Raw genomic sequence first — 18,236 nt, forward strand, 5'->3', positions numbered from 1 at the left:
ATTCTCCTTAAGCCAGGCAGTGTGCATTGAATATGAGTCCTCAAATAGATAGAGAAATTGTGTTCTTTCAGATCTCACCATACTGCATTTGATGCTGTGAGCTTGTTTAATTGAGAGAAATCTTTGGGTGCTGTAGTTTAAAATTGAGTGTTGTCACCATGGAAAAATGAACTCCTTCCAGATTCTCATTTTGAGAAAAATCATGGTTAGATATGTTATTCAGCCAGGAACATGCTGTACCAAGTTTATTAAATTGGTTCAGTGCTTTTTAAAAATTTTCTGATATCAAATAGGGATATGGAGATAATAGTGTCATGGTAGCTTATGAGATGGTGAATATGATACATATAGGGTTTTATTAATAGAAATAAACTTGGAATGTTTTTCTTTAAATGTATACCTGATATAGCAAAAAGATGAAGTTTTGGGAGGAAAAAAAAACTAATGAAAGCCATGTATTATAACAAAAAGTAAAGGACATAATATAGATTGTTTTTAGTAAACATTCCAATGTCAATCATAATTTTTTACTTCCCTGATTTTCTAGTGACTATTCATTTTATAAAGAGATTTTAGTTTTTTGTTTTTGTTTAAGGTGTGTAGGTGGTAGTTTAAAGAAGAGACTTTTGCTAAAAGCAATTAGCAATGAGACAATGGCTATCAAACCAGTTTCTTTTATAGAAAATACCTATAACTTTGAATATTCCTGAAAATTTCTTAGGACAGCCTTAGCATCCTAAAGAGTCTAGAGTTATATACGTATTTCTGTTGTCACTTAAATATCTGGGGTAGAAAAAAAATAACTACAGTGACATTTCTTTTCATTGACCATCTATCAGGCCTCTAGGTGACCTCCTATTGTCTTATGAGACCCGACAGTCTTCTGTTTTCTGTGGAGGCCTCTTTGATTATCCCAGTCTTTATTTCTCTCTAACTTCTCTGAACTAGTATTTAGGTTTTTAACCACACAGTTAATGACACTTAAATCTAGTACATTCCTTATATGTGTGTAAGAGGAGTATTCCAGTATACACTGGTTAGTTGGTCATTCATCTTAAAAATAAAAAAAACTTTTTATTATGCAGAAAGGAGTTTAAAGAGAAATTCTTTTTCCCTCAAGTTTCACAAAAGACAGTCATGGCCTTGAGACATAATAGGCTTGTGGTAAATATGGTTGAATGAGTTTCTCACTGAACTTACTTTTTTTAATGTGTAGAACTGTGAAACACTGAGTTTTTCTTGGGCATTGATGTTTATTACTGGTTCGTAGACTTAAAAAGATTTTTTTATTTTATTTTGTTTTTTTTATTTTTGTTTTATTGCTTAAAATATTACAAAGAGTAGTACATATGTCTCCCCCCCAACCCCCCTTGGCCTTCCCCCGGCCTCCCCTACCCCCCAGTGTCTTGTGTCCATTGGTTTTGCTTATATGCATGCATACAAGTCCTTTGGTTGATCTCCACGCCCCCACCCCCCCCAACCCTCCCCGGCCCGGAGACCTCACTGGTCATTGGCAACACAGCAGCAGAAGAACACAGCGTCTGAAGTAGCTGCCTGGGTTCTGATTGGAGCTTCTTTCCTTCACGTTCTCTTTGCAACTCTATGACTCACTGTCTTTATTTGTGAAAGAGGAGTGGCAGTAGGACTTACTGCATGATTTGTTGTGAAGATTAATTGAGATTTTACATCTAAAAGGAGATTTTATGTATTTGTATTTGTGTCTATTATGTGTAATGTTTAGAAGAATTCTGAGGCTTAGGAAATTCATGATGGCATCATAAGAAAAATGTATAATATGTTTTAGAAGGAAATATTGTAATATTTGACATTATTCTGATAACATTTCCAGGTTTGAAAACACAATGGCAGGAAACAGCCTTGTTCTACCCATCGTTCTTTGGGGTCGCAAAGCACCTACACATTGCATCTCAGCAGTACTTTTAACAGATGACGGGGCCACAATCGTAACCGGGTGCCATGATGGACAGATATGCCTCTGGGATCTTTCAGTAGAATTGGAAGTGAGTATTTGAAATGCCTATTGTGCTTTTTAAATATAGGAAACTACTTGGTAGAGAAAAACACAGATCAAGAATAGCACTTGACCTCATCATATATTTCTGTGAAATACATTTTGAATAGAATTGGTATTATGCAGACTGATTATTTATATTATTTATTCATCAGAGTTGATTTTTGCTGGCTTTTGGCTATTTTCAAATATAATATCTATCCTAAGTGCCATAACACATTACATTTATAATTTGTCAAAATTTTTTTACCCATTTTGAAGGAGGCTTCCAAAAGTTAACAATTTAAAGTGTACATTTTGTTGTATTTATTTTGAAAATTCACTCTGTATTTATTGCCATTCTTTACTACTGATATGCGTGTGCAGTGTGCTCTACAGCTGGAACCTCTCAGTGGACAGACTTGGAAAATAGGAGCTGGGGACACACACACATGCACATACATGACGTTCACTTGCTACCTGCAATTCAAGTATTACATTGCAGTGTTTATTCTGCTTTTCTCTTTTTCCATTTTTTAAATCTCCCTTCTCTGGCAGCTCTCTCCAGGAGAGTTTTTGTATAGGGAACCAGAGAAAATGAGGTGACTGCTAGCCTGGAATTCGTGGCAAGATAGGTGACTTTTTAAGTAATTGTTTTATGGTAATAGTCTTATTGAGATAAGATTTGCCTACCATAGACTTTACTCATTTAAAGTGTACAATTTAATGATTTAGAGAGTTGTACAACCATTATCATAGTCACTTTTAGAACATTTTCATTACTTCAAAACCAAACCTGTACTCTTTAGCTGTCATTTCCAATAAACCATTTCCCCCTAAGCAACCACTAATCTATTTTTTATCTTTATAGATTTGCCTATTTTGGACATTTCATATAAATGGAATTATGTAACATGTATGGGTTTTTTGTAACTGGCTTTTTTCACTAGCATAATATTTCAAGGTTTATCCATGTTATAGCACATGTCAGTACTTCATTTCTTTTCATTGCCAAATATATTGCACTAGAGCAGTGATGGCGAACCTTTTGAGCTTGGCGTGTCAGCATTTTGAAAAACCCTAACTTAACTCTGGTGCCGTGTCACATATAGAAATTTTTTGATATTTGCAACCATAGTAAAACAAAGACTTATATTTTTGATATTTATTTTATACTAGGGGCCCGGTGCACGAAATTCGTGCACTGGGTGTGGGGAGGGGGGGGAGTGTCCCTCAGCCCAGCCTGCCCCCTCTCACATACTGGGAGCCCTCAGGCGTTGACCCCCATCACCCTCCAATCACAGGATCGGCCCCTTGCCCAGGCCTGACGCCTCTGGCTGAGGCGTCCAGCCCGGGCAGCGGGGACCCACAGCTGCAGCGGCCCCGCGATCGTGGGCTCCGCTTTAGGCCCAGGCAAGGGACCCCTAGCTCCTGGGACTGCCAGCTTCGACCGTGCCCAGCTCCCATCGCTGGCTCCATCCCTACTTCCTGCTATCACTGGCCAGGGAGGAAAAGGCACCTGATTCTCCGATCATGGCTGCCCCCCAGGTCTTAGCTCCCCCCTGGGTTTCCGATCACTGTCAGTGGCAGGGGGCTTCTTCCTGCTTTCCCTTTCGCCTCCCTGCATTGTGCCTACATATGCAAATTAACCGCCATCTTGTTGGCAGTTAACTGCCAATCTTAGTTGGCAGTTAATTTGCATAAAGCCCTGATTAGCCAATGAAAAGGGTAGCTCGTACGCCAATTACCATTTTTCTCTTTTATTAGTGTAGATATTTAAATGCCATTTAACAAACAAAAACCAACCAAAGAAATGAGTTCGGGTGTCACCTCTGAGTTCTCATGTCATAGGTTTGCATGTCATAGGTTCGCCATCACTGCACTAGAGGCCCAGTGCACGAAATTCATGCACGGGTGGGGTCATTAGGCCTGGCCGGCCTGGGGGCCTACCGGCTGCCAGATGGGGCCTGTCGGACAGGGCCTGCTGGGCGGGGGGAGGGATCGCGGGAGGTTTGCTGGGCAGGTGGGTGGGAGGAGGTTGGCTGGCTGGCCATGGGAGGTTGGCTATGGGAGCACACTGACCACCAGGGGGCAGCTCCTGCATTTAGTGTCTGCCCCCTGGTGGTCAGTGCACATCATAGCGACTGGCTGATCTGTCGTTTCAGTCATTCAGTTGTAACGCTCGCTTAGGCTATGGTATACTACATTTTATTTGTCTTTTTATCAGTTGGTAGATATTTGGGTTGTTTCCACTTTGGCTGTACTGAATAATGCTGCTGTGAACATTTGTGTATGAGTTTTTGTGTGGACATCTTTCCATTGCTGTTAGGTATACACCTAGGGGTGAAATTGCTAAACCTGGAAAAATGATCCACACACGTAAAGGCTAGCTGGGTTAAGAGGTTGCAAAGTAACTGGAAATGAATGCTGTAGAATGTGATATGCCTTCAGGCCTGATCGAAAACTAAATATGAATCAGCAATGCAGTGATGAGAAAAAATATCACACCACGTTTTACTGGAATGATTATAAGCAGCTAAGATTTAACTTGTGAGATCTTAGAAACAATTCTTTTACTGCATGGATTTCACTAGAATGTTATATGTATTTAAATTCAAGGGATAAAAGTGACTGAGGAGGTGTGAGATGTGGGGAGGAGGCAGCTAGGAGAGAAATATTAAAGGAATTGGACTATTTATCCGGGGGAAAGAAGGTGAAGTAAGAGGTGGCTTGGTTGTTGTCTTTCGATATATATGGAGGGTCTTCTTAACTGTTATACTTTCTATCAACTATTTATGCCAACTGCTAAGGACCAGTAAGAAGAAATGCAACATTCAGAGGGAAGGCACAAAGTGCCTCCTTTAGAGGTCATGGTACCTTCTTTTGCTAGGAAAGGATTCAAAACTGTAGCTACAACTTTTGCCATCCATGTCTTCGTCTCCATTTACCTCTAAAAAGGGCATCCTGGCCTAACACAGTGGCAATAAAATGTCAGAGAAATTGCAGAAGCAATAGTTTAGTGAGTACCTATAGAGATGACATTAGTAAAAGGAGGATACTCTAAATGTACTTTTAGATCAGTAAAGCTATTATTTATTTTAAAAATTTTTTAAAAAATATATTTTTTATTGATTTTTTACAGAGAGGAAGGGAGAGGGATAGAGAGTTAGAAACACTGATGAGAGAGAAACATCGATCAGCTGCCTCCTGCACACTCCCCACCGGGGATGTGCCCGAAACCAAGGTACATGCCCTTGACCGGAATTGAACCTGGGACCCTTAAGTCCACAGGCCGATGCTCTATCCATTGAGCCAAACCAGTTAGGGCAAATCACAATCTTTATAATGGAGAGACAGAGTAGTGCCAAGTAATGAGAATGGGGTTTGGAGGCAGATAAGACCTGAGTAATGTCATCTTGTGGTGTTCCAATTTCAACCTCAGAAATGCTTGGTAGGATTATTGGGAACATTGAATAGGTAGGAGTCACTTTTATTATTTATTATTTTTAGTTTTTGGTATTCTAAGAAATCTTCTCAAATCTACATTTTTAAAATAAATATATTTTTAATGATTTCAGAAAGGAAGGGAGAGGGAGAGAGAGCTAGAAATATCAATGATAAGAGAGAATCATTGATCAGCTGCCTCCTGCATGCCCCACACTGGGGATCAAGCCTGCAACCTGGACATATGTCCTTGATCGGAATCGAACTCAGGACCTTTCAGTCTGTCTGACACTCTATCCACTGAGCCAAATTGTCTAGGGTTCAAATCTACATCTTTCTATTTATATGAATATTTAACAGGATTCCTAAAAAATATTAGTTTTAAAAAATTTGGTACTCATATCAACATATTTGTGTATTTCTAGGTTAATCCACGGGCACTGTTGTTTGGTCATACAGCTTCAATCACCTGTTTGTCTAAAGCTTGTGCTTCTAGTGACAAACAGTATATTGTGAGTGCATCTGAATGTGGGTAAGCATTTTCTTATTCACTATTTTCCTCATGAGACTTTATTGCAAACAGTACCAGTGTATTCGTAACTAGGGAACGTTTTTTTTTTTTCTTTTTTTGTAGTATCTTTTAAATAAATGTTCCAATTATCTAAATTTAAAGATATTTAAACATGTAGTTTTAAAATGTGCATTTTAATCTTTTTTTTTGTTTTAAGTATATTTTTATTGATTTCAGAGAGGAAGGGAGAAGGAGAGAGAGAGAGAGATAGAAACATCAGTGACGAGAGAGAATCATTGGTTGGCTGCTTCCTGCACACCCCACACTGGGGATCGAGCCGTGACCTCCTGGTTCATAGGTTGATGCTCAACCTTGAGCCACTCCGGCCGGGTGCATTTCATCTTTATTAATGACTTTTCTAATACTTCTATTATAATTTATTATTATGTTTTTGAAATATAGGAAAGGGCATTTCAAAGAAAACCCTAATAATATCAGGATCGTTGCATTTTATTAATGTTCTTTCCTGTTAAATAAATCGTAAGTTTATTTCTTTAAAAGATAAGGCATTGACATTTTTTATTTTGAATGTTGTATCTTTTAGTTTGACATATGCTTTTCTGTTTGTATTTATTCAATATAACTTCTGTAATAAATACAGAATCAAAACTGGAATATTACATTTAATTTGAAAAGGTTTGGAATTCAGTTAACGTTTTTATTTGTTTTTCTGCAGTGCTAAATTTTCTAGCTGTGTTTATAACCATCTCAGTGATGTAAACTAGAAGGTTATTTCTTGTTTTTTGTCACTTGCCCCTCATATATCCCTTGGGGCTCTGCTCTGCTTTGTTATTATCCTAACTCTGAGGTTGAGGTTGAGGGAGCAACCACTGTCTGAAGCAGCCAGAGGAGAAAAGAGTTCTGGAGGGCTTTGCATGGGTTCTGGCCAGAGCTACTCACAGTGCTCCACCAACCAAAGGGAGCCGGGCGGTGCAGTAGTTCTACCATCTGCCCAGAAAGAATGTGGATGAAGGTGAGGGTGGGCAAGCTGGAAAGGAGGTTGGGATGGTGAGTGGGAGGAACAGGGTTTTTGATGAAGAGCAATAATGACTGTACACTACTTTTTCTGAACTAGACCAGTTTTAATGGGAGGTGAGTTTTAAACCACGGTGACAAAGCCGAACGGAGCTTTTACAAATCCAATTAACGTTTGCTATGATTTTGTCTTATAGAGAGATGTGTCTCTGGGATGTGAGTGATGGCAGATGTATTGAATTTACAAAATTAGCCTGCACACATACTGGCATACAGGTGAGTATCTATTTCTGAAAACTGCCTAAGTCAGCACAGTTATTACAGGCATACAATTATAAATGTTCTTTAAACATTGACCTATATCTTTATATGAAAAATGGGTGGAGATGACAGGAAGACTGGGATTTGTAAAATTGTTCCTATGTGATGGTATAGTGGGGGAGAGAATTAAGTAGAGGAGACTAATGGGGAAAGGTGTAAACCAGCGGTTCGCAACCTGTGGGTCGCGAACAATGAAAATACATCCTGCATGTCAGATATTTACATGACGATTCATAACAGTAGCAAAATTACAGTTATGAAGTAGCAACGAAAATAATTTTATGGTTGGGGGTCACCACAACATGAGGAACTGTATTAAAGGGTAGCGGCATTAGGGAGGTTGAGAACCACTGGCACTGTAAACTAAGCCGATTGGCACTACTGCTCTGCTCCTTCTGGCTCTCCTGGCCACCCGAGTGGGAGCTGGACGGGTAGTATGTTCTCTAGATCCTAAATAAGGGAATTCGTTCTTGCTGAAGCCTTTATGTTTCCATTCATGATTGACACAAATTGACCCACTTTACGGGCCATATAATTTTCATTGTTTGTGTAGCTGGTCCTTAGTACGTTTTTTGACTTTCCAGTTCTGTAGAGGAAATGACCATTTCGTATCCCTGGCTTACACAGGAATGTACTGTTCCCAACCTACAATCCTAGTATTCTTTCTTACTGTTTCGTAATTGTCAGCTTCTTTGTGCTTCTACTTACTCATTATTTACTGTGTTGGGAAAATTACAAATATATAGAAAATATGATTTATATTCTCAAGGGGGAAGGAGAGGGAAGAGAACTCATATTTATTGAGCAAATGTTGTATAAGCATTTCTTTTTTTCCCTTTTAAATATATTTTTATTGATTAAGATATTACATATGTGCCCTTATCCCCACGTTACCCCCTACCCCCCCCCCCCCCCCGCTCATGCCCTCACCCCCCAGCCCCCCCGTTGTCCGTGTCCATTGGTTAGGCCTATATGCTTGCATATAAGTCCTTTGGTTAATCTTTCCCCCTTACCCCCACCCTCCCCTACTGTCCCTCCAAGGCCCGACAGTCCAATCAATGCCTCTCTGGCTCTGGATCAGTCCTTGTTCATCAGTTTATGTTGTTCATTATATTCCACAAATGAGTGAGATCACGTGGTATTTATCCGCTCTCCAGTTCCATCCATGCTGTGGCAAATGGTAAGAGTTCCTTTTTCTTCTTCCTCTTCTTAAAGAATACCTTTCAGCATTTCATATAATGAACTCCTTTAGCTTTTACTTATCTGTGAAGCTCTTTAGCTGACCTTCTATTCTGAATGATAGCTTTGCTGGATAAAGTAATCTTGGTTGTAGGTTCTTGCTATTCATCACTTTGAATATTTCTTGCGACTCTCTTCTGGCCTGCATGGTTTCTGTTGAGAAATCAGCTGACAATCGTATGGGTACTCTCTTGTAGGTAACTGAGTTTCTTTCTCTTGCTGCTTTTAAGATTCTCTCTTTGTCTTTTGCTCTTGGCATTTTAATTATGATGTGTCTTGGTGTGGTCCTCTTTGGGTTCCTTTTGTTTGGGGTTCTCTGCGCTTCCTGGACTTGTAAGTCTATTTCTTTCACCAGGTGGGGGAAGTTTTCTGTCATTATTTCTTCAAATAGGTTTTCAATATCTTGCCCTCTCTCTTCTTCTGGTATCCCTATAATTCTGATGTTGGTACGCTTGAAGTTGTCCCAGAGGCTCCTTACACTATCTTCATATTTTTGGAATCTTTTTTTTTTCTTTTTCGGTTGGGTATTTTTTGTTTCTTTGTATTTCAAATCTTTGACTTGATTCTTGGGATCCTCTTGTCTGCTGTTGGATCTCTGTATATTATTCTTTATTTCAGTCAGTGTATGCTTAATTTCTAGTTGGTCCTTTTTCATATCCTCGAGGGTCTCACTAGATTTCTTGAGGGTCTTACTAATTTTATCGGCGGTTTCCATAAAATTCTTGAAAAACCTTATAAACGTGGTTTTGAACTCTATATCCAGTTGTTTGCTTTCCTCCATTTCTGTCATTTGTGACCTGTTTCTTTGTCTCCGCATTTTTTATGCTTCCCTGTGTTGGTAGAGTGGTTTTGTGTGCTAGGTGTCCTATAGGGCCCAGTGGCTCAGCCTCCCCAATTACCTGAGGTGGACACTCTTGGTGCACCCCCTTGTGGGCTTTGTGCACAGTCTTGTTGTAGTTATGCCTTGATTGTTGTAGGATCACTGGGAGGAGTTGACCTCCAGGCCAATTGGCAGTGAGAATTGGCTGTGTCTGCAGTGGGAGAACTTCTGTGCTGAAGACAACCTTCTAGGGCAAGACTTGCTTCAGTGGGGCTTTGGTGCTCACTGAGTCTGCCCCCTGGGTGTGTCCCTTATGGATCTGAGGAGTTGTAATCCGGATGGTCCCCCTGTGACCACTGGGTACACTGGCTCTTGGAGGTTACCCAGCAGGAGCTATGAAGAGAACTGAAGATTCCCCTTCCTTTTTTGGAGTTTGGAGGTGCCCTGATGAGGCCCAGCTGTGAAGCAATGCAAGCTGCTGTGGGGCCTTGGGCCTTCTCTTGGAAGTTCTGGGTCTGTGGCCCAGCTGCAGTTTGTTAGGTAATTTTCAGGTTGCAAAGGGCCAGGGCATTCATATGCAAAAGCCTCTGCCACAGCCTGGGTGGGGCGGGGTCTCAGGGAATCAAAGGGTGGAGCAAGGAACTATGGCAGATTCTCACCCCTGCCCTAAGGGGCCGCGCGCATCTCAGTGTCCTGATAATTTAATTGCTGCAAGCACCTCTGAGGGAAAGCCGCCCTCGAGTTCCGAGTTTTGCCTGCTGCCAGACAGTCCAGTTTCTCCCCGTATGAGTCCTGGGTCCCCAGAGACTTCCCGGAACCGGAGTTCAGAGCAGTCGGGAGCTTGTGACTCCCTCCCGATTCAAAAAGACAGCTGCGTCCTCAGGTACCAGCCCCTTTCCGAGCACCCTCGAGCCTCCGTACCTTTGCACTTTACTTCCGCAGCTCCTGACCCTCAGTGTGCTTTTCTCTTTCCTTCTAGTTGTAGAATTTCCACTCTGCCAGCCTTCCTGTAAGTTCTGGATGATGTCCGTTTTGTCTTTTTATTGTGTTTTGAAGTTGCTGTAGGAGGCAGCAATTTCGGTGTTTCCCTATGCTGCCATCTTAGTTTCTCCTATAAGCATTTCTTGTATGGCGTTCTATTTAGTCCTTCCCACATCCTTATGAACTAAATAGGAGTGTATAATTTCACATGTAAGGAAACTGAGACCCATATTAATTAAATGACTTGCCTTAGTCTCACAGTGAGTCATTCCTGGTGCCAAATCAGGTTTATCTGACTCTAGGGACAAAAACAAACAAATAAAAAACACGATAATTTGTTGCAGGAATACAACTGAAATTTGAAAATGTTTGTGGGGAGGCTGGTGAATAGTGTGATAAAGGTCTGTTGTGTGATTTCTTGCCCTGGCAAAGGCCTTTGAAAAATATCTTTTTCAACACTGTTAGAGTATATGCTTTTTTATTTAAAGGCCATCTATTATGTATTTTTTGTCATGTGAAGAGCCATCAAGGTTTATAGAGAGAAAAGGGGTAATAAAATGATGTAGTCCTTGACTTTATAGATTAATTGAAAAATTACATATAAATGTCTTGAAGTCATTGGATATAAGTATTTTCACTATTGCATAATTTTATGATTTAAAAACTTTTGGTTTACATTTTAGGAAAAATTACCTTTATTTACTCAACATTTGTTCAGTGCCTACTTTCTCAGATCTCGTATTAGGCCTCCTGCATTTGAACTGGCAGCCATTTTATCAGTAGAAGGTGCTTTTTGGCAGGTTCACCAGTGTGTGACAATTGTTTCCTGTGTGATCGTCACCTCTCAGGTCCAGAAGCGAGTTGTTTTTTATATACATAGAAGTGGTAAACCTTGATGACACTGGCACTTAGAAACCACAAGGAAATGACAACTTAGGAAATTATCACGTGGGGGCATCCCTTTTTAATATGTGGAAAATTTGTTTCTCCATTAAGGACACTTTCTTTGCCAGTATCAAGTGTCTAAGGAGCCAAATTAGTGTTGAAAAGATTATTTGGGAGTATAACTTTAAAGCCAGAGGCGAGAGGCATTAGTTAGGCAGGTGATGCAATTCCCCTGCCCTCAGGAGAGAGCTCTTTCCAGTGACTGCCATGCGCATCGCTCTCCTGGCTGCTGTGGGGATGAACAATGACAGAGTTTGCTTCTCTGCACCCATCCTTTGCTCCTTGACATGCCCTCCCCTCATGTGGGTCAAGGTTACCTATGGTCACATTATATGTGAGTGCCTGGCAGGCCCTAGGACCTCCAGGTTGTGTCATGTTTTGAATCAACATTCTGAGGTCTAGAGGTATCCCTTTCAATAATCTGCATTTTATTACATCCTCTCTTATAGTTTTAGTGTTACTGCCTTGCATTAACTTAATGTGCTCCTTGATCTGATCAATGCTTATGTTTAAGCAGTTGTAGTCCTTCTTGTACTCCACATTCTTCACATGCAGTGTTGAGCTCTGAGAACAGGGCTTATGGGTATGGGAGCAGATTGGACCCAGGCTCCTTAATGATGTCCCAGGTGTGGAGTGCTTACAGCATTGCCCTTTGTGCTGTGTCTAGCTTGTCCTCATTTATTTGAATAAGGTCCAATCCTTGGGAAGTAGCACTTGAAATTAGATGTCTTTACCTCCTAAAAATCCTCTAAGGAAATCATTCTACGAAGAGAATCACGATTTTTTTGAGGCTAAGGGATGACAGGTCCTTGGATAAGTTGTTGGTCTTGTTTTGAAAGTTATTCTTCCTCTGCTCTTTGGTTGATGGAAACCAACCTTATCCTTTGGAGTTATTCTTGGCATGAGTGACATGTAGATCGTGATTGTATTGGTTCTTCTATTTTTCTCCCACAAAGTGTAAATGTGTACTATGCGACTGGTTAACAAAATTGTCTCATACTCTAGTCTGAAATAACACACTTATATTAATCAGAATTTACTTCTGATTATAATAGTTTGAATAGCAGTCATTTTTACTTCTAAATTTCATTTGGTCATATCTAGTTATTATAATCCTATATCCATATATTCCCCATTCATCTAAAATTTATATTATTTTTGTGACCCACCTAAGTTTTTCTTTTGCTTTGATTTGAGAAGCTGATTTTTTTAAAATATATATTTTTTATTGATTTCAGAGAGGAAGGGGGAGGGAGAGAGAGATAGAAACATCAATGATGAGAGAGAATCATTGATTGGCTGCCTCCTGCACACCTCACACTGGAGATCGAGCCTGCAACCCAGGCATGTGCCCTGACCGGGAATTGAACCATCACCTTCAGGTTCATAAGTCGATGCTCACCTACCGAGCCACGCTGGCTGGGCAATGTCAAGCTGATTTTACTCAGGTGTTTTATTACTTCATTCAACAGTCCTGTTTTCGATGTTGCAGGAAGATAAAAAAGAATCATTATGCCCTAACCCAGTGGTCGGCAAACTCATTAGTCAACAGAGCCAAATATCAACAGTACTTCTTCAAAATAGACTCGCCCAGGCCGTAAACCGACTTCTGTGCATGGGCCACGAAGTTTCAATTGCACTGTCTGTGCGCCCGCACGTGGTATTTTGTGGAAGAGCCACACTCAAGGGGCCAAAAAGCCGCATGTGGCTCGCGAGCCACAGTTTGTTGACCACGTCCTTAACCGGTTTGGCTCAGTGGATAGCACGTCGGCCTGCAGACTGAAGGGTCCCAGGTTCGATTCCGGTCAAGGGCATGTACCTTGGTTGTGGGCACATCCCCAGTGGGGGGTGTGCAGGAGGCAGCTGATCGATGTTTCTCTCTCATCGATGTTTCTGGCTCTCTATCCCTCTCCCTTCCTCTCTGTAAAAAATCAATAAAATATATTTTTTTTAAAAAAAGAATCATTATGAATTCTCCAAAGTAGTTCAAAGGGGAGAATAGGATGTTAGGAAAATAATAATATTTAGTAGATATTTTGAAAATATTAACATAACTTGATGTGTGTATGTGTATACATAGGAATGTAATATATATATGTTATATTACATGTAATATGCCATATATTATATATCTGGAAGTATTACTGAAGAAATTGAGCCTCATAATAAGCTTGATGAATGCACGTGAATCTTTTTCCTTATAGTTCTATCAGTTCTCTGTTGGAAATCAGAGAGAAGGAAGGCTTTTATGCCATGGCCATTATCCTGAAATCCTTGTTGTGGATGCCACCAGCCTTGAGGTGTTATACTCCTTAGTATCAAAGATATCTCCTGACTGGATTAGCTCCATGAGTATTATTCCATCCCACCGAACACAAGGTCAGTGTATGGTGCCCTGTAAGGACTTCAGCTCCGTGATGTAATGGCTAATTTACTATAGAGTTCATTATGTATCATATATTAATGTATTTGGTTATATTCTTCTATTTAAGAAATAGCTAATAATTTATGGTCTTTCTCTCCTTTCAGAAAGGAATCTTTGATTGGATCAAGGCTTAAAGTGTTAGATTATCTCCATTCCATGGAATAGATCACTAGCTTTTGGCAATCTTAATGTGTGGGGGTGATTTTCTGAAAGGGAGGACGAATAGCAGAACCCCTTGCAGGAATGGTGGGAGGAACCATAGTTTCACCTGTGTGTTTCTTGGGCCTGGTTTTGTCGCTTTCTTATGAGGCATAGAAAGTGTTTTTATTTTATGTGAAGATAATGAAAAGGAAGGGAATTATACATAGTTAAATTTAATGAAAGTTCCTGGTATGTTTGCTCCCTTACCCAAAGCTTATGAATTTAGGTTTTATATCATGTGTTTCTTTTGATCATGATCATTGGAGGGTGTAATGTGCAATAAAATGTCTGGAAAAAGAATGTCAAACTCACAGGCGGCGAGCCACCCACTGGCCACGAGTTTGATATGCTTGGTCTAGAACAGGGGTGGGCAAACTTTTTGACTCGAGGTCCACAATGGGTTCTTAAACTGGACCGGAGGGCCGGAACAAAAGCATGGACGGAGTGTTTGTGTGAACTAATATAAATTCAAAGTAAACATCATTACATAAAAGGGTACGGTCTTTTTTTTTTTTAGTTTTATTCATTTCAAACGGGCAGGATCTGGCCCGCGGGCCGTAGTTTGCCCACGGCTGGTCTAGAAGGTAGGCAAGGTAGGTGGGAAAGTGGGTAAACAAGTGTCTTGAAGATAAAGTGGGTCAGCTCATTCATGATAAATAAAAATTATGAATTTTGAAGATAAAAGCTCTTTGTTAACACAGTGATCAAGAACATTTGAAATTATTAAAATCTTGATTACAAATCTATATATATAAAAGCCTAAGTGACCGAATGACCAAATGACTGTCGACTGGTTGCTATGACATGCATTGACCACCAGGGAGAAAATGCTCAATGCAGGATTTGCCCCTTGGTGGTCAGTGCACTCCCACAGCCAACTTCCCATGGCCAGCCAACCTCCCACAGCCCCGCCCCCCTGCCAATTCCGATTGGCCCCTATCACTGACCAGGCGGAGGGACCCCACCCGTGCACGAATTCGTGCACTGGGCCTCTAGTAAAAAATTATTTCAAGTAGCTAGAAAAAAATTCTTCCCTGAATTCCAAATTTTTGGACATCTCTATTATGCTTCAAAATATGATTTCTGTTATTTTATGAAATATAGAATTATGTTTTTATGCCAATTGTAAACATATTGTTACTTAATTAAAGCAAACCCTGTTCCATATTACTATTGTGACCATGTTACTGTTTAGAAACAGTGTATTTTGTTAATCCTCACCCGAGGATATTTTTCCATTGATTTTAGGGAGAGTGGAAGGGAGGGAGAGAGGGAGAAAAGCATCGATGTGAGAGAGAGACAGTGTATTGTATTGTAACCTTGACTTTTTGTTCCTTCTTGGCTTAGAGGACACTGTGGTAGCACTCTCGGTGACGGGCATCTTGAAGGTGTGGATTGTTACCTCTGAAATAAGTGGCATGCAGGTGAGACAAATGAGACTGGATTAATTTCTCTGTTTTTCTTCTCATGGAGTCTTAAATTTTAGTAATGATATGTGCCTTCTTTTCTTAAAGGAGAAGGGAAAGCTAATCTTTTTTAATAGTCTTATTTACATGGTATAGAAGATCCCCTACAATGCGGTCTCTGCAAGGGAATTATGTTTTTCACTTTTCATGGTACACATTTGCCATATCAAGGATAGAATTAGAGAAACATATTGCACAGGATAGGATGCAGAGAAATGTGTAGAAGCGGTAGGACTTTCCTCAATTGCTTCTATTTAAGTTAAAAGTTAAAGGTAGTTTGCTCTAGGGAAAAAAAATAAAGCCAACCATTACAAAAATATATAAAGTCTCCCCCCCCCCCCCAATTTTAGTCCCCTCTCTGTTCTTTGGGCTTGATTTCCTTGTTATACTTCTTATCAGAAAGGAGATTAATTTTCTGACAATAATTGATGCTAGTCTCTTCAGCTAGGGAATTTTTAGACATTGAATCTGTAGGAAACTGGAGGAATTGATCAGTTTTGTTTGTTTGTTTTTTTACGTAAAAAGCACATATAGCTACAAAAATTAGGGTTCACTCAAAACTTTTATCATCTGTTATTGTGATAGTATTCTGATTCTCATCAGTATTTTAATCATGAGTACCTTTGTAGCAGAGATGTCATGCCCAGATGTTTTTATAATGCATTTGTGTTGCTTTTTACTGCTGTGGTTCTCACATAAGGGGTTAAAATCATGACCATCACGTGATGTCTTTAGTTCATTTGTTTTCTTTATCATTGTTTGATAATTTTAATTGACAACCAAGCCATTCCTAAAATTTTGGAAATCTTTCTGTTTTCAGGATACTGAGCCAGTATTTGAGGAGGAATCCAAACCAATTTATTGTCAGAATTGCCAGAGCATCTCCTTTTGTGCATTCACACAGAGGTCACTTTTGGTTGTGTGCTCCAAATACTGGCGGGTAAGATCATTGCATAAGTAAGAAGTTGCAGTTTTACCCTGTTGGTTTATCAGACTCCCAAAGAGAAATGTCAGGAAAAGTTTGGTGCAAGAATAGGTTAACCATTTGGTATTCATGTGTGATTTTGATATTATATTTTGAGGTGTTGGGATAGTTGTCTTTTTTGTATGTTTGTTTATAGAATGATTCAGTTAATGATTATTATTCTATTGATTTTAATTTCTACTTTTGCTGCTGTTTTAGTCGTGATCTTTGTCAGTATAACATAAGCAGTGGCAGCGAGTTTTCTGCGTTTGACATATCTGCATCTTGTTATTATTCTCAGTTGCCATTCTGTCCTAACTTCTTGGAGTCAGGAAGGTCTTTCTTTATCATTTCAGAGCTGCTGAAGGAGTATATTGCTTCCACATTGCTAAACTTGAACATTTCCCTCTTTTTTTTAAAAAAAAAAATGTATTTTTATTGATTTCAGAGGGGAAGGGAGAAGGAGAGAGAGATAGAAACATCAATGATGAGACAGAATCATTGATCAGGTGCATGTGCCCTAATGGAGATGGAGCCTGTAACCCAGGCATGTGTTCTGACTGGGAATTGAACTGTGACCTCCTGGTTCATAGGTCGATGTTCAACTACTGAACCACACTGGCCGGGCTGACTTTAATATTTTCATAATACAAAAGGTGTCAGCATGCTTTGATTGCTTGTACCAAAGATTTCCCTATATTACTTCTTATAATCCTTTCAACTCAGAGGGAATATGCATTAGTTATGTAATCCTGCATAACAAAAATCATTCCAAACTAGACCACAGACATGTATCATCACCCATCTAAAGCATGTATCACCACGCCACCTGTCGGTGAGGAATCCGGGCACCGCTTAGCTGGCTACCTGCTCAGGGTTTCTCACCCACTACAATCAAGTGTTAGCAAGGACTACTGTCTCATCATAAGGCTCACCTTGAGCGGGTTTGCTTCAAAGATTACTCACATGGTGGTGGGCAGGCCTCAGATCCTCCTGACAATTGGCTGGACACTTTTCTTCCTTGTCATGTGGGCCTCTCCAAGGAGAGGTTACAGCATGGGTGCTGTCTCCCCTCAGAGTGAGTGCACAAGAGAAAGCGTAGCGAAGACCCACCTAACCTTGGAACTGAGATCCCATCCCATCTGCCACATTCAACTGTCTAGAAGCAGTCACAAAATCCAGCCCACACTCGGGCGGGGTTTACACAAGGACCTCAATACCAGGAGTCGGGATCAGGGCAGCAGTCCCAGAGGCTGCCGACCGCAGTAGGAATTGTTACTTTCCACGTTTTGTAGATAAGGCATCTGAGGCATAGGGGGTGATAAATAGCTTGACTAAGGCTCTAAAGTGGCAGTGGAATTGTTGGATTACAGCTTAGGTAGTCTGCCTCCAACAGCTCTATTACCACCAGGCAATTTACAGCACAGACTAGATTGCAAATTTCTTCTTCCTTGTAGGTATTTGATGCTGGAGACTACTCCCTGTTGTGTTCAGGCCCCAGTGAAAATGGACAGGCATGGACTGGAGGTGACTTTGTATCAGCAGATAAAGTAATCGTTTGGACTGAAAATGGGCAAAGTTATATTTACAAACTACCTGCCAGGTATTCAATAAATGATAACATAGGACTTTAATCAAAAGCAAAAGATTCTGAATTTGGGGTATAACCTGGACGTATGAAAATGCATATAGTATAAATATTTAATATGGGGGAAAAAATTTTAAATGGGTTAAAGAAGTCACCTAGAACTTCTTAAGTTAAATAAGTAATTCCAGTTTAACTTCTAAGTACAACATAGGGGTATTTTATTTGAAATAGGATATTTTAATGGTGTTCATTATTTAATGCTAAGTTAATTTAACTATAATTTAA

General features: G+C 40.1%; 1 protein-coding gene across 6 annotated transcripts in view; it reads left to right on the plus strand.

The window, feature by feature from the left end:
* Positions 1-18,236, plus strand: part of WDR7 (WD repeat domain 7) — a 291,854-nt gene that overhangs the window by 14,742 nt on the left and 258,876 nt on the right. For all 6 annotated transcript variants that reach the window (XM_059706176.1, XM_059706178.1, XM_059706179.1 and 3 more), the window contains 7 exons: positions 1,850-2,021; positions 5,881-5,987; positions 7,199-7,277; positions 13,512-13,686; positions 15,281-15,357; positions 16,220-16,339; positions 17,821-17,966. In XM_059706176.1, coding sequence (XP_059562159.1) covers positions 1,863-2,021; positions 5,881-5,987; positions 7,199-7,277; positions 13,512-13,686; positions 15,281-15,357; positions 16,220-16,339; positions 17,821-17,966 — 863 coding nt within the window. In that variant the 5' untranslated portion in view covers positions 1,850-1,862. The remainder of the gene's footprint in view (positions 1-1,849; positions 2,022-5,880; positions 5,988-7,198; positions 7,278-13,511; positions 13,687-15,280; positions 15,358-16,219; positions 16,340-17,820; positions 17,967-18,236) is intronic.

This window comes from Myotis daubentonii, chromosome 8, assembly GCF_963259705.1.
Source record: "Myotis daubentonii chromosome 8, mMyoDau2.1, whole genome shotgun sequence".
Taxonomy (NCBI): domain Eukaryota; kingdom Metazoa; phylum Chordata; class Mammalia; order Chiroptera; family Vespertilionidae; genus Myotis; species Myotis daubentonii.